Source organism: Molothrus ater, chromosome 18 (assembly GCF_012460135.2).
Source record: "Molothrus ater isolate BHLD 08-10-18 breed brown headed cowbird chromosome 18, BPBGC_Mater_1.1, whole genome shotgun sequence".
Taxonomy (NCBI): Eukaryota; Metazoa; Chordata; class Aves; order Passeriformes; family Icteridae; genus Molothrus; species Molothrus ater.
Window position 1 is genome coordinate 3,153,566 of NC_050495.2, and position 27,182 is coordinate 3,180,747.

Sequence of the window (27,182 nt, forward strand, 5' to 3'; positions counted from 1 at the left end):
TTTTCAAAATTGGAGCACTCTCTGCAGTATCTGCTTCCTTCAGATCTCTTTTCCCTTCTCTCGTTCCCAAATTATGTAATTCCTTGTGGATAGCGATATTTTCTTTTAATGTACTTGCTAGTTCAGAACCCAAGAGGAGTGTGTGTTAATTAAGATGACCACAGCACCAGGGGAGGAGTTGCATTCAGCTGCTTTAGCTTGCACAGGAGGGATTAATATGGAATGGGTGAGTCAACTATGGATTGCCAAATCTGGGTCACACTCCCCAAAATTCTGTTGGAAGACTCCTCTAAACCTGAAATATGTGGAGTAGTAATTTTTTTGTGTGGCTGTAGAGAACATCAAGTTTAAAGGAACCTGGGTTTGGCTTCCTAAATATGCTTTTCACTATGTGAGCTACAGTGCAGCCTGAACAAGTGTGTGTTTTACACAGCCATGAGTCAGGCTTTGATCAACACCTCATTCCTGCACTCTTGCACCTGGCCCAGGCAGGAAGCTCTCAAACCTTTTGGACAAGGATGTGGGGAAACTGGAAATGTTCATAGAGGAAGAATAAAAGATGGTGAAGTAGGCTATAAGAGAATGGGCTGTGGATGAAATAGGGCCATGTTTCTGCTGAGTAATGCATAGCACTGACATTAACATCAAGTTTGCATCATCCCCTCTGATATCTGTGCAAACTTCCCACAGGAAGGCAGCAATGGCAGACTGAAGAGATGATAAAATCCTCTGTTTATATGAGGGGCAACAAAAATTCTGCCTGTTTTTTGTGGAGTGCTGGATGTATGGGTAAAGCTAAGCAGGAAGCACTTGCTCTGTCGTTGTCTGGCTGGCAAGATGCTCATTCATAGAGGTAGAGGTTTGGCAGGAGCCAGAGGAGCTTGTGGCTTGTCAGAGCATGGCCAGGCAGAGCACAGGCCCAGACTGAACATTTCTCAGACCTGAGAGCAGCCATAACCTGGCCAGAGCAAACCCTGACAGGAACAGCGATGCTCCAAGCATGTTAATAAATAACTTGAGGCGCTGGAAATAAAACCAGGTTGTAATTGAGTGATGTTTGCTTTAGAGCTGTGATTCTTGGCCTGTGCCTGGTTTGTGGGAGCTGGTTGGGCTGACAGTGCAGAGTGGCCTGGCTGGATGTCCTTGCTGAGAGTCACCAGAGCAGGTAAGGAAGGAGTTCAAGCAGTGCTGTGGGGTGGTGAGGGCAGGCACAGAGAGCAACAGGGTCTCAGTGCTGGGTCTGGCACTGCCCTGCCCTGCTCCACACCTCTGTCCTTGATGGCACATTTCCTGTGCATTTCACCCTTCCTACACACATCTCACCCTTACTGAATCTCCTGTAACAACAGGCACATTGTCAAGTTCCTCATTGCTTACTGGGATTAGCATAGCAGCTCTGATTTGTTGAGTTGGGGAGATTTCCTGGTTAAAACTGTTCTAATTAAATTTAGATTTCTCATAAGGCTAAAAATGCCCCTGTGTGAATGGCAGCTGGATCTGCTTGTAAAATGCCAGTGCACCAAGACCTTTAATGGTCTTGGGAGTCTAACAATAGTACAGACAGTGCCTGCTCAAAGATAAGGGCTCCATGCAAATGGAAGAAGGAAGCAAATACAGCATCCCCACGAATCAGACATCTCAGACAAAAATTTTCTAAGTACAGGACACATCTGGCTGTGTATTTGTCAAGTATATTATTGGCTTGAACTACACACACAGCACCCACAGCAAATAATTTCCACTGTAAGTCTGAGAGGGCACCTCCATTTTCCTTTTAGGACTCAATTTTGGACCTGGCAAAAAGTGTTCTCAGTCGAAAGGCCTCCAAGCAAGCCTGGGCTGGTCACAGCAGAGCAACAGCTGCACGAGCTTAAATTCCTCTCCCCACCCTGCTGTACAAGCCGTGCCCCTCAGTCCTGTGCCTGGAGGAGAGGAATGTCCAGCTTTCCTGCCCCCCTGCCAGCTCCACTAGCATTTCCTATCCCACAGCCAATTGCAGGGTAGGCGCCGACACCATGAAGTGCTTTTTCGTGTGGGCAGTGCTGGTGGAACTAAGGGTCCCTTGTGGCCAGAACCCCCTGCAGATGTTCCTGACCCTTTTTTCACTCCCCTTTATGCAACACGTCAGGAGCTTGTGATAATTTGCTGCCACAGGAACCTCTTCCTGCACGCTGCTGACTGCGAGTCCTTCCGGACTGCTGCCAGGCACTGCCCAGGGAGAGGGAAAGACAATGTGGAGGGGAAGGTGTCAGGAAGCAAAGAGAGCCCTGTCCTGCATCAGCAACTCCCAGGGGAGAGACGGGCAGAAATGCAGCAACAACTGTGAGGGTTTAGTGGAAACTAACTTCAGTTAGAAACTAGCAATGGCCTGCCCTCTTGAAGGTTAAAACAACTAAAGTATCTGGAAAAAGGTATTTTAATTTAAAACTTACCTAAAAAAAGAAAGGAAAAAAAAAAAGCTAAAGCAAGTTCAAAAATAACTCAGAAAGTAGACAAAGATAAGAACGGAGCCTGCAGGAGTCAAGTCTGAACAAAAGGCATGGGCTATGAAAGGAGAAAACCACAAATGGCAGGGGTTGAAATGTAAAACCCACAGTTCACTGTGAAACATGAAGGATGCTGTCGTATTCCACACCTCCTCTTCCTGGGTGTAGCTGTCTCCACAAGGTGAAGGGCAGTAATGAATCAAGCTCCTTCCCTCTTCCTGTATTTTCTATTCAATTATTCGCAGGCTGTGCAAGTTCTGCTTTATTTCCCCCCTCCATATGCCACACTCTCCTCCTGGTTTGTTTTGTTTTTTTTTTTAATTCTGAACTGTGCCTTTGGCCTCTCTCCCATTCCTTTCTCCTCGGTGTGTGCCCCCCGCCCTGGCAGGATCTGCTGCCTTTGTAACCTCTGCTGTGCACATATGCTGCCTCTCCCCGCCCCTCCTGCCACCCCCTGCTCCACCGAGTGTCCCTTCTCCTCGCTCCAGCGTTTTTGCCAGCCAGGAGCGGAGCAGTTTTGCCATGGCCACGGCTGCCGTTTCCATGCTGCCGGCTCCTCTCCAGCGATCAAGGGAAGCCGTGCTGCTCCCCTCGCACAGCACAGGCAGAGGCTGTGCAGCTGCTTAGCAACTGCGAGCTGCTGGAGCTGCTCAGCCTTCACCCACCCGGCACCTTCGGGCCCACTGGGCTGCGACCCAGGGCTCGGGGGACCAGCTGGGGCACTCCCCGGTGTCCTGTCAAACAATAAATCAAGATGCAAATCCTTAACTGCAGGATTGAGAGCAGTGGCAGCAATGTCAAGGGCAAAACAAAGTCCCGGTCTCGTGTTGCATCGCACCAGTGGGAAGAAACTGCTCTCATTTGTAAGCTGAACTCATTCCATTTGATCTTTGTCATCGGTTTCTGGCTGAAACATTTTATACTCCATCACTTATAATCAGAATGTTCCTTGTATGTGCTGCATGTGTTAAAATGGCTCCCAGGTCCCCAGCTACCATCATATCCAGACTGTTTAATGTAGTGTCCAGAGACACAAGTAATTTAATGCATAAATATCCTTTTAGATTACTTATTTGTATCTTCATTTCCTCTGATGCAAGCTTTGTAAGTGCCCGCCCTCTTTAAATGGTACATTCTTTTCATTCTTTCTCTTTTATTTTTGTGAAACTGTACTGTTCAGGGGCCATGAAGCACTGAACTGTTTTGTAATTCGATGGCTTTAGAATGCTGATTAGAATTGCCAGCCGTCTTGATTTATCTCATGATTTTTATAAGCTTGAAAGCATTCTAAAAAATAACCTGTTCTACATCCTGATAGGATCACAGCATTTCAATGGCAGCAGCATTTCAATAGGCAAGAAGCAACACAAAACATTCTGCAAGTCAGGTGTTGAAACAGCTTCTTTATTCCTTTATAGCTCAAGAAAGATTAGATCTCTGAAAGCACTCGCTCCCTACCTTACAGAGGTGGCTTTGTCATAATACTTGCAGAAATAATATGATCACGTACAATTTAAAAAGTAACACCACCCCCACCCCCCAGCTATGGCAAATAGCCAACATAGCCATAAAAATTTGTCTGGATTTTAAACACAGTAAATGTTTGTTCCACTGTTGGGTGTCACCACGCATCTCTGCACCCCAGCAGCCGAACAACACAGCCTAGTGATTTTCCCTGTCATTGTTCAAGGCTCACATCCCATGCATCCTCAGAGCATGCTGGGACACAGGTGAAATCTGTCAGCAGGTTGCTTATTTTGGCTGACAATTCCCTAGACAGATCATCTGCTGTTCTTAGGAAGGAATGAAAAATTTCATGGCAAGAAAATCTGAACAGGCAAATACCCTGTCCATATTCCTACTCAATATTCCTTTGATATTCTTAGCCTGGTTTCCTAAAAATAAAGCTGTCTAATGCGACTGCGTTGTTCTATGTAATTTCCCCCCCCTCCTTCCTCCAATCTCAAATTTGGCAGGGGGGAAGAAGTCCCTAATGTATTTAGGTCTTGAATGAACAGCTGGATACAGAGTATGTAGTGAGGCATCATGTCTTAAAAAAAAATATCTAAGAGGAAGGTCTCAAAATGTACTTTGTAACCACCCTGCCCCAGACCTCTCATCTTTCTTTTATGGGTCCTGCAACCACCTGTTTTGTGCTCTGCATTATTTCATGGCTACATAATGGACACCAGGGCAGGCAAGTGTTGCAGTGTGCCCCTGGCTCCTTTCCAGCTCCTAAACTGGGCTTTCTTCCCATGCAACTGGGGTGTGGCAAGGGATGGTGTGGAACCAGACCTCCTCCTGACACAATATTGACACTGCTGAGGTGTGTGTACACCTACCCAGAACCGGGAAACACCCACCGCGCAGATAGGTTGTTTATCTGGAAGAAAACATAAAATCATAACCAACCAAGTTTGTAGGTGACACTAAGCAATATCAGAAGGAAATATCAAATAAAAACAATAATTTAAAAAGGCCATTGCAAGCAACAACGCTGTCTAAGAGGACCAGAGTAAAGCCATACGAGCAAAACAAAGAGCACAATTCTGCAGTACAGGGTTGTCATACCAAGAAGGAGCAGATCTGAGAGCATTTCAGCTGCCCTGCTGGGAAACCAGCTGAACACGGGCTGGAGTAATCCCTGTGTGCCTGACAGACACATCTGAGCCAGGAGAGCATGGTCACTGCCCATGGCTCTGTCCCCTTCTGCCCAGATCAAAATGGTGACAAACCGGAGCAGGAACAATTACAGGATTAGCAAAGATGGACCCGAGGGGGAGCTCTGCAGCCTGCAATGGAGTGTTTAAATGCTCAGCTTGCACACAGCTACGAGGGGATGGAAATCTCGTCATGGAGCATTCCTCTCCCAAGGAGACTGAGGGACAGGCACATCCAGAAACTGAAAGCAGAAACTAGACAAGTTTAAAAAGGTACTTTGATTTGTAGTCTGTCAGGTAGATTTTTGATGTAAACAATTTACCCTTATTTTACTCCCTTTCACGGCCCATTTGAAAAAGAAAATCTGATCTTTATCTAAGATGCAGCTATGCTGCAGTTAAATTCTTTCAAATGAGAAAAGGCCAAAAAATCATAAAAATCAAGAGCCCTGCATAATGCAGGAAGTTGAACCAGATGAACCTTGGTCTCTTTTGTCTTTTATAATCTATTAATCTAGTTTTCTTGCACAAGCAGCGGATTGTGTCTTTAAAACCTACCATATAAAGGATTCTGTGTACAAGGCAGTCTAAAACAAAATGTTGTAAACAGTCAGGATCATTGTTTGGCAGAACAGCTGCATATTTTTTATTTCACTTTGCCTCTCAATCTAATTTGCTCTTGTTGCAACACTTTGCCAAAGAAATTAAATCACTTCTTATTGATAACAGACAGTGATATAATTAGCATAAGAGTTTTCCACTCAACAATGCCAGGCAGGGACGCTGTGGGCAAGAACAAACTCCTTTGCTTCAAGAATGTGCACAGAGTCACCACAAGCTGTTCAGAGAAAAAAAAATCTTTCCCCCCCCCCCCCCCCTTTCCCCTGAAAGATCTCTTTATCTAAAGAGTCTCACGCAGCAAACCAGGGTCAATCTAACTCAAGTATGAAAGTCTGGTTTGACCTTTCTGGGATTTAAACACGCTGTACCAGAACATTTCTCTTTTCAGATACGAGGTTCAAGCAATGAAACCACCCACTCTGAGAGCACGACTGGTCTCAACTGCCTTGGCGACTTTTAAACTACACTGAACATTACAGTCATTTAGAAACTCTAAAAAACGGAAAGAAATTTTCAGCTCAGACTTACAAAAACAACTTCCAGAAGTGCTGAGGACTCACACAACTCACTGGGGCGGCACGGCAGGCTCGCTGTCCAGCGCCTGCTGCCCCAGCAATTTCTGGCCCTGGTTTGCACGTACGCAGCGCCAGGCACACGCGTTTAGGAGCTCTCCCAGCTGGAGCACTTCATGGATTCTACCACCGGGAACAGCCGTCCTGGACAATGATTAATCGCAGACAAAGATCAGAGTCCTGGAAAAATATGCAGAGATGCAAGTACAGACAAAGCTGTCTAAGCTCCCACAGTATTATGGTCTGGCTGTGTCGCTTCAAAGCTGCGTTAGGCAGAGCTGGTTTGCTTCAGGGTTGAACAGATCAACGTTACGGTTTAAATGCTGGTATTGCTAACAGCCAAATATATATTTAAACATAAATCTCAAATCCCAGGAAAGTTAATAGCCCGATGCTGTTTAAATATGCCATTTTTAGTCGCTTCACGTGCTGACTTAACTCATTACGATGCAAGCTGCAGAAACGTTTTCACTACAGTTCAAAAACCCCTGCAAACACGAGCCCAGCTCTGCGCCGTACTTTGATCTACACGTCGCCTCTTTCGGCCATTTCCAGGAAGCTGAAATGCTTTTCACCTCTATTGAGAGATACCAGAGGAGCATTTTAATGCTGTTCAGCTAAGAACAACGTCACCGTTCCTTCCGATTTTGCCAGCAGACGGTCACTGGGAGCCGCCGTGACCCGGGCCGGGTGCTCAGGGCTGGCTCCAGCGCGGGCCCGGCGCTCCCGGCCGGGCACGGACCGAGCGGCGGCTCGGGCGGCCCCGGTTCTGAGCGCCGCAGCCCCCGACAGGGCTCGCAGCGCTACAACGCCAGCCTGGCACTGCGGAAGAGCTTTGGTTTTGTTGTTGGTTTGTTTGGTTTTCTCCCCCTCCATGGGAACGTGTTCTGTTTTGTGCGGACGGTTTGTCGCTTGTTCTCGACATAGAGGCTGACCCGGTGAGGAGCGAGGGGGGGAGCGAGGAATGGAGCGATGAGCGCAGTTGTTGCGAAAGGCGCGGGTTGCGGTGCCTCCTTCGCGGCAGCACCCTGCTCCCTCGCAGGGAAACAGCCCTGAGCCTCGGCACATACCACAGCACAGGTTGTACAAACCCACGGAGCGGCTGGTGCTGAGCCGCAGGAGCTGCGGGCAGGGCGCACCCTGCCCGGCACAAGCCGCTCCCGCAGACAGCCTCTGCCAAGCAGCCACTTACCTTCTCCCTCCCTCAGAGTCCGCAGGACGGTCCTGCTCTAGCCTTACCAGGGAGGCCACCTCTCTACAGTGTTTGCTTTTCCTCCCTGTCCTGCCCTCTGAAGTGGTTGCTCAAGCCAGGCTTTCCTGGCTCACCTACTCTGGGTCTGCAGTAAGCACAAGCTGCAATTCCCCGCAGAGCACAGCGAGGCTTGTCAAGTTCCAAGATAACCCTCAGCCTCCACTCAATGCGAGCTGCAGCAGAATCTGCTCGGGGGAAAAAAAAAATCCACCAAAAAAAAAACAAATCAGAAGGAGAAAAAAAAAAAAAAAGGAAAAAAAAAAGACGCCACATGTAACACCTCATCGGGCCATGGCGGATCCACTGCAGCGCGGCACCGGCTCCGCGCCAGCCCTGCCCGAGTGGGCCCGGGGAGCTCGGCGCTGCAGGCCGGAGGAGGCAGGGCAGCGCTGCCCCGGCTGGGTGATGGCGGAGGGGGGAACAGCCCAGGAGAGGCAGAGAAGAAAAACAACAAAGAGCCATGTGACGGGGAGCGGCGGCCGCGCTCCCCCCGGCGCACCCGCTCCGGGCGGGGAGGTGGCGGCGCCGCCCGGCCCCTCCCGCGGCCAGCGCTGCTGGTTCCCCCCGTCCCCCACACTGCCCGAGGTTTAATTTTTTTGTGCATTTTGTATTTTTTCCCCTTATGTGTGTAGGGAAGGGGATGTTGTTGTTTGTTCCTCTTTTCCCCCCCTCTGCATTAGGCGACTTCCATGGCTTGCTGTTTATAAAGAGAGCGGGAGCCTGCAGCGGGGGAAGGGCGGTGTTATTTATAGCAGCCGGGGCTGCGCCGGCATTATCCGAGCTGCCTTTGTCCTCCCGGCCGGCCGCCCCCCCGCCCGGCCCGGCTGGAGCGCCGCCAGCCCCGCTGCCGCAGGGCGCTCCCGCCATGTTGTGAGCGGGGAGAAAGAGCCGCCGCTCCCTGCCCAGCTTCGCCCTTCCACAGCCCCTCACAAAGCGCTGGGGGAAGGGGGGCGGGAAAGGGGAAAAGAAAAAAAAAAACAACACCAAAAAAAAAAACAACACCCCAAACCCATCATTTCCCTGCAGCGCCCGGGACGCGGAGCGCCGGGAGGCAGCGGGGGGAGAGCCCGCCGCGCCACCGCCCAGCGCTGAGGAGAACGCGGCGCCGAAGGGAAGGAGAAGCCATGATGGCGGCTGCCCTCACACAACACGGAGCACGACCGGGAGCGCCGTGCCCGCCGCCGGCCGCCCCTCCCGCCGCCCGGGACACGGTGCTGCCGCAGCCTTTCACATAATAAACCCACCAGAATTCGGCGGGGAGGCCATTTTCGTGGGCTGGGTGGCGGCACTAAAGCACAACTGCTGTGAATATCAACTGCGTCACGGCTCTCCATCTGTAACACTCAGGCTGCAAAGGGTCCCTCACTTGGAAGGAAACTCCCTCATTTTGGATATACTTCCAGACCTCCTTTTTCCCCCCTCTCTCCAAGTCACTGCCTCTCGGTATGAAGGATTTTACAGTGCTTTCTAGGGAGACATCCGCCATTAAGACTCACCGTCGTGAAAAACACCCCCCCATTTTGTTGCCTGTTTTTTGTCGAGCTTCTGTAATTAGACGGATAAAACATGTAAGGGATCCCTACCACCACCACCGCCTTCTCGCCTTTTTTAACATCAACCTCACTAACATCTTACTGTTCACAGGCAGATTTTTTTTTTTGTGCTTTCAATTTAACAGCCACGTAATGCCTGCAATGGATTCACAGCGTCTCTCCGCACCAAAAAAAACCAAACCCACCCAGGGCTGAGGACGACCAAGAGCTTTGTGCAGAAAGAGAAATCAAATCCCTCCCTGAAAACAGACGTTTCAGAGGCACTGTTAGATGTTTCTGAGGAGAAGGAGATCGCCACCGCTTTCAGACGACCATTGGGATCTTTCCACCCAGGACAATACCATTAGCTACAGGCCTGGGCTATTTGTTCCTCTGCAAGGGCAAAGGGGTTTACTTACCCGCACACCATAGTTGAATGCAGCTCTGAAGGTGAAGTTGTTACTCTTTTTTAAAATAATGGCTATAAGTATATATGTGATCTGTATCACCACTTCTCTCGTAAGTTTGCGAGCCAAAGCGGATCTTGTTAAGATAAGTTACGGATCTTTGTATGGCAGTGGTCTAGCATCAAAAAAAGAGGAAAAAAGGGGGAAAAAAAAGCTATAGAAAAAGTCCAGCTATGTTGACTGACCGTACACAGGCGAGGACTCCTGCTCGAGGCTTAAATCTACCTTCCTGTGGCAGATTTACTCTGTACATAAAAAGGACGTTCAGTGTTTTTCCACAGAGCACGCAGACACTAAAAATATTCTCCTCAATAGTTTTAGGCTGCACATGTCAATGTGAAAACACCTAGTTAACATTTACTGGTGCTAAACAACTTTTAAGCATATCTTAGCCAGATAGTTCACTTTATAAGTAAAATATTTCAGAAAGCATAAATTGGTTTAAACAGACAAAAACATAAGACATGCAAATGAAGGCTTAGCAATAAGGACCACTTCAGTAACATTAACATGAAAACTACACTTAGCAAGGACAGAATGGATTGGGTACTTACAATGTAAGAGGAAAGAAAGAGAAAGAGCTTATCATAGTAAAATTGCCTTATTTTTTGCCAGAATTCACTGTTCCTATACCTATATTTAAAACATTACCTTTTAAGCACCAAAGGAGTTAATAAAAATGGCCAGGAATCAAGTGTTTAATACAAGAGAGAAATCTCTCAAATTTATTGTTCAGTCATCAGAGCTGCTTAAAGCTTAAAAACCCCCAAAACAACGAAAAAATATAAAAAGAATGTATTTACTTTTTTTTGTTGGCATTCGAAATTGTTAACTGCTGACATAGGGTGTGCCATGACCTAGTTACACAAGACAAAGATGGATCCCGAATCATAAGGGTGAAAAAAAAAATCCGCATTACTTTTTTTTTTTTTTGTTAAGGGTTTGATATATATATATATATATTTAAATCCTCCTTCTTCAGTGAGTCGTCTGGCACCGTGCTAGAGGCTCCCACCACCCCGCGTGGTGTGGATTCACATGGCGGATCCCCCTTTATGGAACAAAGGAAAAGCCCAGTTGGCCATTTCGCTCCACTGCAGAAAAATGGCTGCGGGTCCCGCGGCCTCTCCTTGGCTTCTGCCGCGCGGTGCTTTTACCCCGCCGTCTAATAACTCAAGCCCCATGGAAGCCGCGCTCTCATTGGCTGCGCCCGCCGCGCTGCCGCCGCCCCAGCCAATGGCGCGGCCGCTCCCGGGGCCACCGCGGCCCCGCGCCCCGGGACGGCCGCGCCATGCGCCCGCCGCGCTCCGCCCGGCCCCGCGCCCGCCGAGCGCCGGGGGCACCGCGCCGCCCGCCTTTAATACCGAAAACAAAATGGAACCTCCCCGCTGATTGGCTGATGAGGGCTCCGGACCTTTAATAAGCAAAGCTGCTCCCCCATCTTCTATCACCCCCTCCTCTGTGTGTGTTGCCACCCCCCCCCCTGCCAGCTTCCCCCCCCCCCACCCTCGCGCTCTCCGCCGCAGCAGCGCGGCGGGTCCGCGCTCCACCCGCCCCCGTGGTCGCCCGGGCTCGCCGAAGTCTTTCCCTAAAAAAAAAAAAAAAAAAAAAAAGCGAGAAAAAAAGCGAAAAAAAAACCACCCCAACTTGTCCCACCTATAGGTCCATCTTGTTTAGAAACAGTTTGCTCTAAGGTAAATGCAGCGGGCAGATTCCACTCGCCCCCCCGCATGCCGTTAACCCCGCGGCGGGGAGGGAAAAAAAACCCGCGCGTCCCGGCGGCGGCCCATGCGGCGGCGCTCGGCGGCGGCGGGGCGGCGGCGGGCGGCCGCGGGCCGGGGGCTGCGCGGCGCGGCCGCCGTGAATGTGCAGGCGGCGGAGCGCGGTTAGGCGTTCGCGGCGCTCGCAGCGGTGTATTGTGGGATCCCGGCCGCCGCCAGCAGCGAGCACACACACAATATGTGGTGGCTCGCGAAAACGGGAGGCAGGAGCCTGGCGGGCAGCCCGCGCCGGTAACCGGCCCCATGTGAGACGGGAGCTCGCCTTTCGCCGCCCGGAGACGATCGGCCGCCCAGCGCGATGTCTTTCCGAGAGACCAAGGCGGGGGAAAAAGCCAAGCACCCTGAAGATCATGGCAAAAAGCAGAGTTCAAGTGAGATTGGGTCTTTTTTTTTCTTCGTCTTCTTCTTTTTTTTTTTTTTTCCTCCTCCTCTCCTCCTCCTCCTCCCTCTCTGCCTCTTGTCTTCGTTGGGGTGGAGGGGGGGACCCGGTTGGCAATTCCCCCATTTTGGGGCTCGCTTCGCGGTGGATTTCCTCCCTGCCTGGGTGTGTAGATCGGGCGGCTCGTTAAAAAAAAAAAAAAAAAAAAAAAACCCGCACCGAAACGAAGATGTCTTTGTTAAATATTTTTTTTAACTTTATGGTTTTTAGTGTGGTTTTTCTTTCTTTTCCCCTTCCCCCTTTCTCTCTTCCCCCCCCACCCCCCCCCCTCCCGCGTTCAGGTTGGATCAACGGAATGGAGAACAGCACGCAAGCCAGCACTTCTGTCGAGAAAAGAAATCACCATTGGAGAAGTTACAAGTTGATTATTGACCCGGCTCTGAAAAAAGGACAGCACAAACTCTACCGTTACGATGGGCAACATTTCAGCATGCCTGTGAGTGGGGGGCTCCCGGGTTTCCCCCATTGTGTCGTGTCTCCCCCCGCCAGCCTCTGTCTTACTGGCGTTTTGGGGGCTGGGGGTCCCTCCGGGTCGTGGTAATCCTCGGCGTAGCGCATGTGTGTGGGAGGGGGGTCTTGGGGGGGACACGCACAGCCACCAAAGTTACAGCCACCTGACACTGTGTATTCAACTGTCAGGAGCCCAAACCTGCGGCTTTTTTCCTGTGTTTCCAATCTGTGTGCATTTCCCAGCAGTATTGCAATTTGACACGTGTGTGTATGTGTGTGTGTGCGCTTTCCCCTTCCCTTGAGACAGCCCGTGCTTCCTCGGGGTTTATTTTTTCTTTTATTTTTGTCTTAGATTTCAAGTCTTGTTATTGCTGTTTCTATGTTTTCTCTCCTCCTCTTCCTCCTCCTCCTTCTCCCAGAACTCGGGGATCGCTCCTGTGGATTGTGTCAGGGATCCCAGAATAGGGCGAATATGGACCAAAACTAAGGAGTTGGAGCTGTCTGTCCCCAAATTCAAGGTATTGCCCTGACTTTTGGTGTTAGCTCTGGAAACTTGTTTATCTGAGAGTGAAGCCTGAGTTCCAAATAGTTTAATGGACCGTTTAAATGACAGTCATATTTCTATAACGTTGTTATTTAGCAAACTGTTTAACAATAATCCTCTTCTATGAGGATAACAAGAAATCAATGCATCTGTCTAACGAGATCACTTGAAGGTTTTGGAGCTGGGGCTGGGGGGCAGTGGGGGGGCTCTCTGCTGACAGTGCTGCTCAAAACGCATCTTTGTAGCCTAGAAAGGAGCCGGTTCCAATGAATGGCTGCAGCGGCACAGCCTCTGCTCAGCTCCGAGGTTCACCCAGAGCCTTGGAGGTTTTTTTTTTCCCCCCCAAAGTTTGCAGGATGCTTTAACCCTCTCCCTCCCGTGCCATCCTTAGCCCCTCCCCCAAGCTCATTAACAATGCCGATTATTTTTATCGCTCCCCACCTTGTGCCCGTTTCCAGATTGATGAATTTTACGTGGGGCCAGTGCCTCCCAAGCAGGTCACCTTTGCCAAGCTGAACGACAACATCCGTGAAAACTTTTTGGCCGACATGTGCAAGAAATACGGCGAAGTGGAAGAGGTGGAGATTCTCTACAACCCCAAGAACAAGAAGCACCTGGGCATTGCCAAAGTCATCTTTGCCACTGTCAAGGGTGCCCGGGAGGCTGTGCAGCACCTTCACAACACTTCTGTCATGGGCAACATCATCCACGTAGAGCTGGATACAAAAGGTAAGGGGGACCTTTGGGCCTCACGCGTTTGGGGTTTGCAGAGCCCCTGCCCGTCCCACTCCCAGCACCGAGGCTGTTGCGGAGGGCAGGGACCTGGTGATTAAAAATACGAAGGGAGCCGGCAGCGGGTCTGGTGTCTGGGGCCTGGGCGAGTCACGTGGAGCCAAATGTGTTGTCTGTTGCTAAGAGACAGCCCTGTAATTTGCAAAATGCTGCCATCCTGCCTGTCCCCTGCCTCTCCCCTGCCCGTCCCTGTCCCTGCTCGCTGCCCTCTCGTGTCCCCCATCTCCCTGCCCCAGGCTGGTCCCTCTCAGCCACCTGCCAGGGCTGCTGCACCCGGTGGCACCTGCGTTTTGCAAACTTGGCATTTTTGGGCAAGTCCTGGTGGTTCCTGGGACCCGAATCTGTGCGTTCTGGTGGCAGCAGCGGGCTGGGTGCTGTCCCCTGCGTGCCTGGCATTTCATTGATACTTGGGGTGGGCTGGGGGCTGGCACAGCAGAGTGCACACGCAGCGCTGCCAGTGTGTGCGAGTGTACAAGTGTGGGACTGGCTCTTAAAGCGACAGCAGCTCCCTGTGCTGGAGGAACCAGCTGCCAGCCCCACTCCCGAGCCCTCAGAAGCCCCATAAAGTTTCTGCAAGTGTGAAGGCATTGCATTTGGTCTGTTCTCTCTCCTCCAAGCATGCTAGTGAAAGGGCTTTGCTAAAATCTGCCTAAATTTTACAAAATGTCTAAGACTGAGGAGGTGTGGATCAGTTGCTGATTGTATTTCTGCATTCCAAAGGTGGCATTTCTAGTTTAAAACTGGCTTGCTGCACTCCTTCTTGGGAAAAAGACATTGCTAACACCATTTTCTTAAAAATGCTGATATTTTTGTTCTGTATTTAAAGGTTTCAACAGTTTAGTGCACAACCAACACAGCAGTTGGTGTGCCACATGTGATAGAGTAGAACAGGATGTTTATTGACATTACTGACCACTGTGAGAAGAAAAATCACAGTAGCAGTTTAATATTTTCTATTGGGAGCTAGGCTTGACCTTACATGTGCATACTTTGAAATTCTAGTATCAGTAATTTTTACAGACAGGCTCCTTCCCTTGCTTTGAAATTTGAAGGTAAAAATCACATTTAAGGACAAATTAACCATTTGCAGATTTAATAATATAAGCTAAAGCTGTTCTGTAAGTGATGGATGTCTTAATGACAATCATTTTAAACAAGCTGATTATGCTGCCTTCCTCCTTGTTCTCCTCCGTTTATAAACTATGCAGCAAGTCTTGAGCAGGCAGCTGTTCCAGAAAGTTTGTGGCACATCAGGGAAATGAGGGGGGGTTTCTGCTTCTGTTTCCTGGGAGAAAATGCTGAAGTCAGTTTCAAATTGCATTGCTGTTTTGTTTGCCAGCTTTATGCTCCTAATGTATTTTTTTCACACAGTTGCTTCTCTTTCTTTCTAAAAGAGTGGGACTGTCAATGTGCTATAATCTGTCAGAATCAAGTAAAAATGGTGTTCCTAAAATAGCATCAGCAGGTTAAGACATACTTAAAATATATGTGTATCATTTTCACCGTTTCCTTCTAGTATCCTGCTTTGCAAGACAGTGAAAGGTTGGTTAAAAACTTTGTTTTCACAGTGTAGCAAAATAAATATTAGGAGTGAAAGTATCATTTTTATCTGTCTGGTGTGAGCACAGGCCTGGGAATCTGAAACTAATAAATCCAGGCTCCTCATCTGAGACAGGCTTGTTTAAAGAAACTTCTCTGCTCAGTTTATCCATCTACAGACTGGACACAGCTAGTAATTACCTATCTTAGAGCAATAGGTAGGAATCATTTCACATTCATAAACCTCTTAGAAATTGTAACTTTTCCTGCATTATGTTTGAGATCCAGGAAGAACTATGTAACAATGACTTGATATTTTTTTAAGAACAAGTGAAAATAAGCCTAACACTTCCATATCCGTGGCATTGTAGTGTCATGTGTGGGTGGTGTGTGTTAATATTTCAGGCTTATCTTCAGACTCTTGCAGTGAAGAGATCTATTTTGTCATGACTTTGGTTGAACTTAAACAGTTTACATAGTTGAGGATGAGGCTCAAGACTTTGTGAAATGAGATTTGATACCCAAATAACTTTATCTGTAGCATTTGTGCAAGATAAATAAGTCTTCTTCAGGACAGAATTGTGCTAAGGGTTGCTTTGTTTTTGAATTGAACGAGGTGATTCACAGGGAGTTTGGGGTTTGATCCTGCAGGACTTTCTCATAAAAGTAGTCCTGGTTTTGGGGAGGTATTTCCTGAGTTAATTTTCTGGGCTCAGGTGCCTGGTCTGTCCATTTTTCTGTGTATTCTTTATCTCTCAGAGCAAAATTCAGACAGTTTCAGGGTCTGGTTCTGTTGCCTTTGAAGCTGATGACAGATTTCATACAGACTGCAAAATAAGTAGGATTAAGTTTTTGTAGTAATGAAAAATTCAATATTAAGAAACTGGGTCTTTGTAGACTTTAGGAATGAAAAGGCTGAGGCTCAGCAATGCTATATGGGACAGTTTGCTTCCCTGGCTTCATTCTTCGAAGGATTCCACTGAGTTCTCCTTAAACCAGGGGGAAAAAAGGATTAATTGGTGTCTGTTTGGAAAGACAGCATTAACAGTTTTGTCCTCAGCATTCCCATGCATTGTGTTTGCATTTGTAACAGGCAGCTCTCATGAGCAAGGTGTGCAGGGAGAGCTTTCTGAAGTGGCTCTGGGTGTTGGCAGAGGCTTCTCCCTTGGGTGAGAGTTTCACTTCTCAAATCTGCAAGCTTTGCTTGGCACTTTGGAGAGGAGGGAAACGGCTGTGCTCCAGAAAGCATGGTAAAGAGCAGAGCTGCCAAGGAGGCTGAGAAGAGGAAAAAGGATTTAGAAACCTCCTTGTCTTGGCTGGAGAAGGGAGTGTCTGACTTCACTTGCCCAGCAGATTATTTTAAAATGATGCCTGCAAGCTCTGAGGTGATAACTGCTCCTGTCCTGCATGGAGTGGGCTGGGAGTGGTAGCAGGGTCGTGTGAGTGTCAAGAATGTGTATTTTTACATGGATTGTGATCTTGCTGTTTAATCAACTCTTGCATTGTGCTCTGTGCAGGTGAAACCCGCATGAGATTCTATGAACTGCTGGTTAATGGTCTTTACACTCCTCAGACCCTCCCTGTAGGCACTGAACAGGACGTGTCCCCAACTGGGAACGAAGCTCTCCAGGTAGGTGTGCTTGGCTTTTCTTAAAGAAAAACTTCCTAGAAAATCCCAAACGTTAGCATTAGCATTTTAACATTTTTAGTGTATCTGTATTTGTGTCTTGCTGTAGTTCCAATGGATGTTACTAATTCATGTTTAAATAGAACTTGCTCATAATTGCCATAGCAAATGTACCTCTGGATGTGGAGCACATGGCTGGTGTGTGCCTGCTTTGCACGGAAAATGCTTTTTGTCTTCGTGCCCTATTAACATTAGAAATTCCTGCAGTTAGGACTGGATCAGATCTGTCCCTGAGATGAGATTTTTCCCTTGAAGTCAGGGCAGTGATTTACAGTGGTACATTTGGCCTGGCGTCTGCGGTGTGTAATCCTCAGCACGCACGGGCTTCAGCCTCGCTTAAAGGCTGAGAGGTGGAAGGTGTCTGAGCTTCAATAGTGGCATCAATTTTCCTGAATCTTAATTAGTTGCTGGAATCAGCTTTTAATAAAAGCAGTGGACAGAATTCCTGCGGGCTTCCAGGGGTCCCTCGATATTTAGAGCACAATTCTCTGAGTGGCTTTGCATGATCACCTGCTTCCCTGTGAACCCCACTGGGATGAGAGGGCCAGGGGGAAGGGAAGCCTGTTTGTGTGAAGTTACCAGCCTCTTTGGCTTGTCTGAATGTACTTTGGCTCCTCATTGTGACTTAAGAACTGATTTTAAGACATCAAATTTGAAAGAGATTTGGAAAAGATATTTTTTTTCCTTCTCTCTATTCATACAACTTCTTAAAATGCCATGATTCCATTAATTCTGTGATCAAGTGTTCTCAGGACACGTAACAGCTGTACAGTGAACATGAAAATCCCATTGATCTGGAAAAAAAAAGTCTTCTCCCACCAAAGCACCCCAACAGCAGCAAGGCAAAACCCCGGTATCCTTTTAACAAAATCATAAAAGAGGTTGGTTCTTCCCTATCTCCCAGCAATGTGCTTTTAAAGGTAGGAGGGAGACAGGTAATGATTTTGCTGAGAGCCCTGCTATGAGTAGACCCTGACTGCTCATTTCTGCTACTTCCACACCTCAAATAAAAATAGGCAAATTTGTTCTTACTCTTTTTTCAGGGTTAACAGCAAAACACTCAATTAATGGTATCACCCAAAGCAGTCCCTGCTGTAATTATCCTTAAGAATTTTTCTCTAGATATTGTGTTCATGTGTTATATTATTGATTTTTTTTTTCCCAGTTACCACCAGAATTATTGCTTTGAGTAGCTTTAAACTGTTTGCATCATGGTTTTGACACTAGGATCTGCCAACAAACTTGTTTGCTGTTGTAGTTCAGTAAATTACTCCTGACATTTGCTCCTCCTCTCATGCAGAGCAGCAAAGATCTGACAGTTCTGCAATCCCTGCCTCCAGGCCATACACCAGCCCCACTGAAAAACACTCCACAGCACATCTACACTAAAGGTGCAGCAGTGTGGATGTTGTTAAAAACCAGCCACGTGCTTCCTGCTCCTTTATGTGGCCTTTAGGACAGTTGAGGAAGAAACTTTTTCTTGATGTCTCTCTGGTCATGGTGTCCAGGGGGTCAAACTGAGAGCAAGTCCACACTACTGAGTGGGTGAGACATGTGAACACAGCAGGCAGGTGAGAGTTCAGCCTGAGTTTGATGGTGCTGGCATGTTCCAAGCAGGTCATTTTACACATCTCTGCCTACCTGTGCTTAAGAGGTCTCGCTAGTTGACTCTCCTGGTGTGCTTTTAGGCAGCTGGAGCTCAGAACATCCTCTCTTGCTACCAGGAGGATTCTCACTGAGCTTCTGCTTTGCATTATGGAAAATTGATTCTGGAGCTGATGATAAGTGTGGCACTGTTATGACTCAGCAGAGTCTGAGCTGGAGCAGGGCTGCTCCTAGAAACCCCCTGAATGTGCCTGTGAAGTGAGTTACAGAGCAAGTACTTGGCTGCTCTGTAGGTTTGTAGGGTTTCAGTTTCAAACGCCATAATCAGTAGCACTCTGAGCATTTGACTTTGTGAAAAGCTTTAAAATGGTGTTTTTCTGGCAGCTGAGAACTTTTTGTATGTTACAGATGAGTGGTAGGGAGGATGGTGGGCCAGCTCTGCTGCACAGCTTTGGCTGCAGGCTGGCAGTTCACTCACTTGTATGTTTTGATTTGTTCACAAAAAAAAAAAAAAATTGACAATTTCACATCTCAGACTTTCCTTATTTTCATCCCTGTTTGCAGTTTACACAAGTGTTACATAGTTGCTAGAAACTGGAACTCTTCCAGCTGAAAGTGGTGTGGAAGTCTCCTGTTCACCTGATGCTCTTGGGGGTAGCTTACAAGGGAAACTTGTATCTTCTTTCTTCTTCCTCCCCTTGCAGACAAGTTACACTTTCCTGACTTTTTCTTTTAAATCAAAGAGGACTGTTAGCAATGGATAATGGCTTGTGTTTTCAGGGATGCTGTAACCTATTTATTTCCTTGCCACGGAAATCAGCACGAACTCTTGGGTGCTCAACTCTTCTGAAAACCAAACAGATTGGACAAATATGGTTATAGCAGTTTGTGTTTAGGTGCTTTTCTGTGGTGTTGTTACAGTTGACGGACTCCCTGAAGCGCCTCAAGGACAGCTCCCTCTCTTCCGCGGGATCCTCGGTCACCCCAAACAGCAGCACGCCCTTCTCCCATGACACTGCCTATTCCAGCTGCCGGCAAGACACCCCAAACTCCTACAGCCAATTCACCCCCCAGTCCCAAGGAACGCCCCACACCCCGCGCCTGGGGACGCCGTTCTCCCAGGATTCCACCTACTCCAGCCGACAGACGACCCCTGTGTACCACTTTGGGCAGGACAGCGGCTACAAGCCCCGGAGGCACGAGACGAAATTTACGGATGCGTACAACCGTCGCCCGGGACACCACTACATGCACAACTCGGCAGGGGTGTTCCGAGGCACAGAGCATCAGTTTAGTACCTTCAAATCCCATCAGCAGGAGCCAGTTCAGTTCTCTCACACTCCTCCCCTGAGCCACTCTAGTTCCTCGAGCTATAAATCTGCCTTCTCCCCCTATCAAGCACCAGCTGTTTTTCCCCAATCCGAGGAGCAGCCGTTTCCCCAGACTTCCAGGGAGACAGAGTACAGGAGACCTGCGCCGCCTCCCACCGAGATGGTTGTGGAAAGCAGCGCTGCCCCCAGCATCGATTTTGTCCCAGTGAAGGAGAAACCGGAGGAGCCTCCGCCCTTGCCCGACTCGAACTCTGTTCCTGAACCAAGCACAGCGTCCTTCTCTCAGACTCCAGAGAGGAGTGAGACTCCTGGCACCCCCACCATGGAGACTGAGATGCAGCATAACAGTTTAGACTCAAGGATTGAGATGCTCTTAAAAGAGCAGAGAACAAAATTACCCTTTCTTAACGAGCATGACTCAGATAATGAGATCAGAATGGAAGGTAGCCCTATTTCCTCCTCTTCTTCCCAGCTCTCCCCCATCCCAACATACGGTTCGAACTCTCAGCCCGGTTTCAGGGGTCAGACGCCTTCCTCGCGCCCTTCCAGCACAGGCTTGGAGGACATCAGCCCCACACCCTTACCTGACTCTGATGATGATGAGCCCATCCCTGGGACAGCTTCTCTGAGTCAGAATTCCCGGGGGACATCGGAGGCCAGCATGACTCCCATTGATCAGCTGAGCAGGACCTCCAAAATTGAGACCTCGGAGGCTAAAGAAATGGTACCTGGTGACCAGACTCCAACGTCAGAAAAAATGGATGAGGTAAGTGAGCTGGAATGAGTTATGAAGCTTTGCATGTGTCCCCAGAGCTGGACAGGGTGGGGAATTGCACTTGTCTTTGTGTCGTCAGAGCGTGGGGTTTCTGGTGGCTTTTTCTTTTACTTGAGCCAGCTGGAAATGAGTTAGATGTGACACAAAGTAATGGTCTTAATCAATTTGCAGTCTCCAGCTTTCCTTATTTATAATACCAGCCTGCTGCAATTTATAGCTTCAGGAGAGCTCAAGGACTGCACAAGCCACCAAAGTTTGGCCAGTGCTCAGGCTGTGTGAACATCCCGAGTGTTGACAGACACTTAAGCCACTAGAGGAATTAATGGAGCACTTTCTGCCATTGCTGTGGTCCCTGAGCAGGGGTGTGTATGCAGGCACACACTTGCTTAACGGGGCTTTCATGTTGCACTGAAGTATTGAGTGTATAGGGTGTTTGAAAGCTCTCCAGCTATTCCTGCCATCTGGTTCCAACGGGAGACAGTTGCTGGGTTTTAATACTCACTTTGCTCAGGAGAGAGGGAGTATTTGAAAGGGGGAGGCAGTTGACTTGTGGGGGATGTGCTCCACTGAGTCTTCCAATAATAGAGCAGAGCTTGTTGCCTCTGCTGGGGCATTTATGGCTGAAGGGGGAGACAGAGCTGAACTGGTGCCAGCAGACAGGAATTATGTTGCATGGTGTGTCTGTTTGGGAGGTCTGTTGCAACAAATGTGAGTATCGCTGCAGTGGATGTGTTGGTCCTATCGTGCTGTGTCAAGGAACAGTCAAAATACAGGTTTTTGCAAATGCCAGACCTTTCTCCTCAATGTTTATAATGGTCATGCAAGCAGATGTCTGAAACTGCTGTCCCTGGTGTGCAAGAATGCTGCAGTCAAGAGGGCTGGTCTTGTGAAAATGTCCTGAGTATGGTAGATCAATTTAATTTACTCATGAAAGTTTATTGGGGTTAAGCTGGCAGAATGGGTTTCCCTCCAGTGGTTTCCAATTGTGAGGTTTTCACCAGAGAAGTGGCTGCATGTCGGGAGAGGAGGAGCTGCTCCCATAGCTCTGGGCTTTGCAGGGTGCTTCAGTGGAGGGAAAGCTCTGCAGCAGTAACACAGTGTCGGTCTGGGTGCTAAATAGTGAAAGCAATGTGACTGTGTTGGATATTTTGTTTTTTTCTGCGTGCCTTTCCAAACCTGCTTGTCCTTGCAGTTGCCAGTTTAGCCTTTGAAACAGTTCAGCTGCTTGAGTTCTCATTCATCATCCAGGCTGGCTCAGGCTCCCCTCCTGGGAGGCAAGTCCCTGGCTGGTGGGGCTGATGATGTGTTAATTAGGAATGGAGTTTTGATTCCTTAAGCTCCGGTCTGGCAGGCTTAAGAGGGGACGCTGTTAGTTCGACTAAAAACCAGTGAGGAAGACATCCCTCATCTCCTTGTCTTTCTGGGTTTGTATCTGCTGTCCTTGCCCTCGTGCACGTGGGTTGCAGCCAATTCTGAGTGTGTTTAGGGAGATGGGTAGGTGCCAGCATGGTGTGTGGGGTCAGGCACTTCTGTAGCTGGCAGCAGGTTTGGGGGAGTGGCTGGGGTGGGACATTGTAGGTTGTGATATGGGGCAGCAGCGTGCTGATGTTGAAGCCCGTGTTAAATCTTTGTTTCCCCTTAATGAGATGCCGGTGTCAGAAGTTCACGTTGATGGTTCTGTGATACAAAATTATGTAAGTGCCTCAGTCCTCTGCAGAAGTCAGAAGGGTGGTAGCAGGGTTTCCATGCAGGTCATTGCTGCTTTATTTGTCTCCTTCCCCCAAAAAAAGTTGATGTTGTTGGAGCTGTTTATTCAAACTTCCTCTTGGTTACAAATCACACTGAGCTATTCTGACATGTTTGAAAAGTTGCCTGCGCCTTTCATTGCTCCTTGTGATGCACAAAAAACGATCTCCATGTGTTTTTGCTTCCTTTCCCCACCCTTCTCCCCACACAGTTTTTTTGCTTTAGAAAAAGGCTCTTCTGGCTTCCCTCTCTTTTGCTGAAGGAGCAGAGCTGAACAGTGACTTAACATAGGCTGAAATTTGAGCTGCAGCTTTCCAACTGAGTTAGAGGGGCATTGAGTCTGTGTAAGGGCTGGAAAGCTGAACCTCCAGCTTCAGCCCATTGTGATAGCACTGTTATACTCCAGTCCTTCACAGAGTCCTCCAGTGAAACCGAGGGAAGGCAGACACAAATATTTCTTGTGACTGTGTGGCTGGTGGAGCAGAGCAGGGGTGATATCTTAGTGTAGGGAGGCTCATTAAGTATCATAAGGAAGCAATAAAGGGGAGAGAGAGTTTGAACTTATTTACTTAATATTTGCCCCTTCAAGGGTCAGAGCAGCCTCAGGCCAGCTCTCTTTGGGTGGGTGCTCTGGCTGGGAAAATCACAGGATTCATGAGGATGCCAGCAAAGTCACAAGGAAATTTTTCCTGAAGTGGTCAGTGCTTTTGAAGGACCTCCTCCTGTTTCCCATCAGAACAAGCATGATTTTTTGTCAATGATACAATAACATCTGTTCTGTAGGTGAAGTGCTGTCAAATCATCAGGCAGATTAACCCCCCCAGACTCACCATAAGTAAAGGAGGTACATCCAAGCCCAGCAAATGCTCTGATTTATCATGCAAGACCCTGGAGTTTGATTTCAAGATCCAGTATGATACTCCTAAGCCAGAGTTTGGCAGGGATTTTGGGTGTGGGAGAGGAAGGGCTCTGCATCTGTCTGCAACACCTAACCCAGCTAATCTCAGAGCAGTGATTAAGGTCTGCAGAGAAAGTCCAGCTAAGCTTAGCCAAGGGACCAGGCTGAGAGGTGGAACAGTGGGATTTGGGCAGTGTGAGGTAAGGGAAGGAGAAGGATCCTTTCCAAAAAGAACAACCTGCCAGACAGGAAGGCAGGGCAGAGTGGGCTTTTTTCAAGAAACTAGAAGATGGCAAAGAAAAAAAGCTGAGCTGCATTGTTATATGAGGGTAATTTTTGAGGGAGCAATGTACAAACTTTCCTTCCTATGTGCTTGGGAAGATAAAAAGGAAAGAATTGTAATAATTTCTTTTCGCAGGGTTTTTGCTGTTTCGGAAGTGCAAAGGTTAAGTACGTACGCTTTGACGTTTTGACATCCCATGTGAGCCAGGTCTTGTTTTGGCTTGGCTTGTGGCAGGAAGAGGCCCTGCCTTTGTGCTGGGGAGGGTGACAGGATTGCAGCCAGTCACTTTGTTGTGTATTGATGATGCTTTTCATGCTTCAGCTTATGAATGTATCAGTTTGTGTGCATAGCCAGTGTGTAATAGGAAGACTGTATGGTTGACAATAGTATTTTTCCAGATTTATAAGTACAAAAGCACTTTTTAATTGAGGAATCAGCAGAATCCTGTCCTCCTGGTAGTTTAGCTAAGCACTGAGTTACTGTGGTGGGAGGGGTGCCTTAAAAATGCCAAAGATCATCATAAAAATAAAGATCCTGAAGCATGAATGAGGTGAGAGCAGTTCTCCTGCTGTTTGCTGGAATTTTAGTAAATGGGTTGGGGAGTGAACTGGAAGTTACACAGTGCTCAACAGCCCTAGAGACCCTGAAAGGCACTGCTGTCAGCAGCTGTTGGGAGTGGTGTGAATGCTGTGCTGGGTGCTGAGGTGCCTCTTGCAGGACAGCATCAGCATCCCTGGGACAAGCTGTGTGCATGCAGTGGGTCCTGTCACAGCTGCCCAGGGAGGATTTCCCAGCTGTGCTTACACACAGACAAGGTGGGTCAGGCTCAGCCCTACAACAAGCTCCGCTGAAGTCCCTGAGGTCACGTCTGGGCTGAATTTGCCCTTTGTGTTGAAGCATCTTTGGGTTCTTGTGTGGTCATGGCCAGAACTGGAAGAAATTTTTGTTGAAGTGTCATATTGTCCCTCTGGAGCCTCAGCAGGATGTGATGACATTCCCCTCAAGACACTGCCTCGTGTCTTGTGTGGCTCCATGCTGCTGCATCCCCATCCACACTGGGCATTGTTTCAGTAGCTGAAAATGATTGCCCATTCCTGCAGAGCCAAATTCAGCCTTTAGTTGTTCACACTGTGGTGAGACAAAGCAGAGCCCGGGTGTTGTCCAGGCAGTGAGAGGAGCTGCTGAGGGTTTTGGTGCTAGCAGTACCTGCAGTGCTTGCCCCAGGGGCAGTTGATGCCCCTTGCAGCTGAGCTGGGCAGGAGCAAGTCCATCTGTGCCTGCAGGAGGATGTTCTCTTCCTGTACCCTGCTCCCACCCGTGGACTGTGTGGGTTGGAGGCAGCCCTTGGGTTGAATTACATGGAGCCTCCTAAAGGTGAACCCAGTCTCGCTCTGCTGAGGGATGTTTCTGGGCTGAAGAGCTCAGAAGTGATTTATTCAAGGTAAATGCACATTGGGGTTGAGCAAGTAGATCCTTAAGAGCCAGGAAATTTGATACCTTCGTTTCCACAGTAACTGTGCAAGAGCCCTTATGCCCATTGGTAGCTGTTAGTATATAGAATATATATGGGTACACCTGGGATCCAGTTTACAGCTGGAGTGGGATTTATCATTTCTGGAGGGAGATGGGGAGAGTAGATGGGGGAAATGGTTGCTCTGAATGTAGCCTTTTAATTGAAGAAGGGAGAAAGACCCGAGAGCTGTGATTTATACCCAGTCTCATAAACACTTTTTCAAATTTTCCTGCCTCCTGAGCTCTTGCAAATGCAATCATGCCTGACAGAACCGGTTCCTAATGGAAACTCAAAAAATAGGTATCATGTTATGACCATGAATTTCCAGAAATGCAGCCAGCCAATGCCCAGGCAGCAGAGATTTGGATGACTGCTGTGGCTTCATGTGTGAATTACACCAGCCATGCTAAACCTGTGAAATTAAAATGAGAGTGAACTGCTTAAGCTGTGGGTTCAGTTCTGCCCTCCCTGACCCACACACAGCAGCAGCGAGAAGCCACAGAGACTTCAGGGGATCTTGTGGAGTCTAAGCTTGTTCAGAAGAGAAATGCAGCACACAAATCCCTCAAAAGGTGATTTAAATGTGACACTACAGTGGCCCACTGGCCCCTTTGGGAGCTCAGTGATCTGTTCAGCCACTGAGTCCTCAGGAGGGAGGAGGCTGGGGCAGCTCTGCATCCTCCTGGAGATGCTGAGGGCTGAGGGTCAGTTCCTAAATAACCTGACCAAGGCAAGGATGTCCAGACTCCAGCAGCAGTGGAAGTGCAGGTTGTTATTTTACCTTTTTTTTCAGAATTGATGCTGGAAGACCACAGGCAGGGACTGCTTTCTTGTACACTGATTCATTTACCACATGACAACCTGCTGCTCCTACAAAAATTTATATGAAGCAGAGGAGAATGTTCATTTTTGCTAAGTTGTATTTCACTTTTAACTTTTTGTATTTGGCTCTGATGTGATTCTTGGAGTGCTTGCAGAGTGGTTAGCAGAGCAGAGAGCTTGACCAGACAAATGTTCAGTAGAGGAAGGAGCAAGAGGTAGCAAGCCCAGTGTCAGTTTTTACCGTCACTTTTTCAGAGCAGTGTTGCATAGGATCCACCTGGCATTCCTGATGATACACCCCTCATGCATGTGTGCTTGTGGGGGGAAGGAAACCTGAATGGAAAAATATTTGACTGTTAGTGGTTTGGTTTATTTGGATACCAAACAACTCCAGTAGAGTGAGAGAACGTGTCTCTGGTTGATAACAGAGCTGGAAATGGTGAAATGCTCTGGAGTGTAACTGAAAAATAGAAAGCAGGCTGTGGTTGGGAGGCTGAGTGGTTCTTTTGCTCTCACACCGGGCCAAGGCTTTGAGGCTTTTTCATTTTGCATACCTGATAGAACTGACATTGCCATTCCTTTTTATAAATCACTGTTGCTGACAATACTCTCATCACTAGCTCAGTTTGTTCTGTTTCTCCACCAGCGACTTTCTGTAAATTTTCAGTTCCTGGCAGACTGGCTGTGTATACTCGAACTGCTTGTAAATAGGTAGAGCAATGCTTATTTTGTGTTTGTGTAATCTGTAGATGCCCCTGCACTGCAAAGTTAGATCGAAATTAGTGTTTAACCATAGCACATAACTTATGGTGGAATAATATCTTCAAATCTAAGCTCTGCAGACCATCCACAGTTAGAGAGCCATTGACCATCTTCTTTTTGCTGCTTGCAGAGCTCTTCCTATTCTTTACAACACTCAGGATTTAGCAGTGATATTGAATGTTCAGATGTCATAAATGCAGGCTGTGAAGCCTCACACTGAAGTGACACATTTTCCTCACAGTTTCTCCAACCCATTATCATTCCAGTTGCGTTTCGCATCTGATGGCTGTGAAAAGTGACCAAGGGAATGCAGACAAGTTACTGGATGGCGGCGTGTGTTGCAACATGCAGTGACACTGAGAAAACGTGCCAGTGTGTTAGGTAATCAGTAGAAATATTGAGAAAATAATTGCTGTTAACATATTGTGCTGGCAGCCACCAGAACAGCACTAATTTCTGGGTCTGGTTGTGAAGATGCCGGAGCAGCCGCTGTGTTCTATATGTGTCTGTGTCTGACACAGAGCACTGAGCAGACACTGAGCTCTTATTTTATTCAAATTTCTGCTGGCTGGTGCCTTTCCTGGAGTCCTCTAAATAGATACAGTTCATCAGTAGAATGTTTTTT

General features: G+C 48.1%; 1 protein-coding gene across 1 annotated transcript in view; it reads left to right on the forward strand.

Moving 5' to 3' along the window:
* Positions 1-11,478: 11,478 nt before the first annotated feature.
* Positions 11,479-27,182, forward strand: part of SETD1B (SET domain containing 1B, histone lysine methyltransferase) — a 47,881-nt gene continuing 32,177 nt past the window's right edge. Inside the window, exons 1-6 of the mRNA XM_036393218.2 lie at positions 11,479-11,742; positions 12,092-12,246; positions 12,680-12,778; positions 13,263-13,533; positions 16,653-16,765; positions 19,349-20,524. Coding sequence (XP_036249111.1) covers positions 11,670-11,742; positions 12,092-12,246; positions 12,680-12,778; positions 13,263-13,533; positions 16,653-16,765; positions 19,349-20,524 — 1,887 coding nt within the window. The 5' untranslated portion in view covers positions 11,479-11,669. The remainder of the gene's footprint in view (positions 11,743-12,091; positions 12,247-12,679; positions 12,779-13,262; positions 13,534-16,652; positions 16,766-19,348; positions 20,525-27,182) is intronic.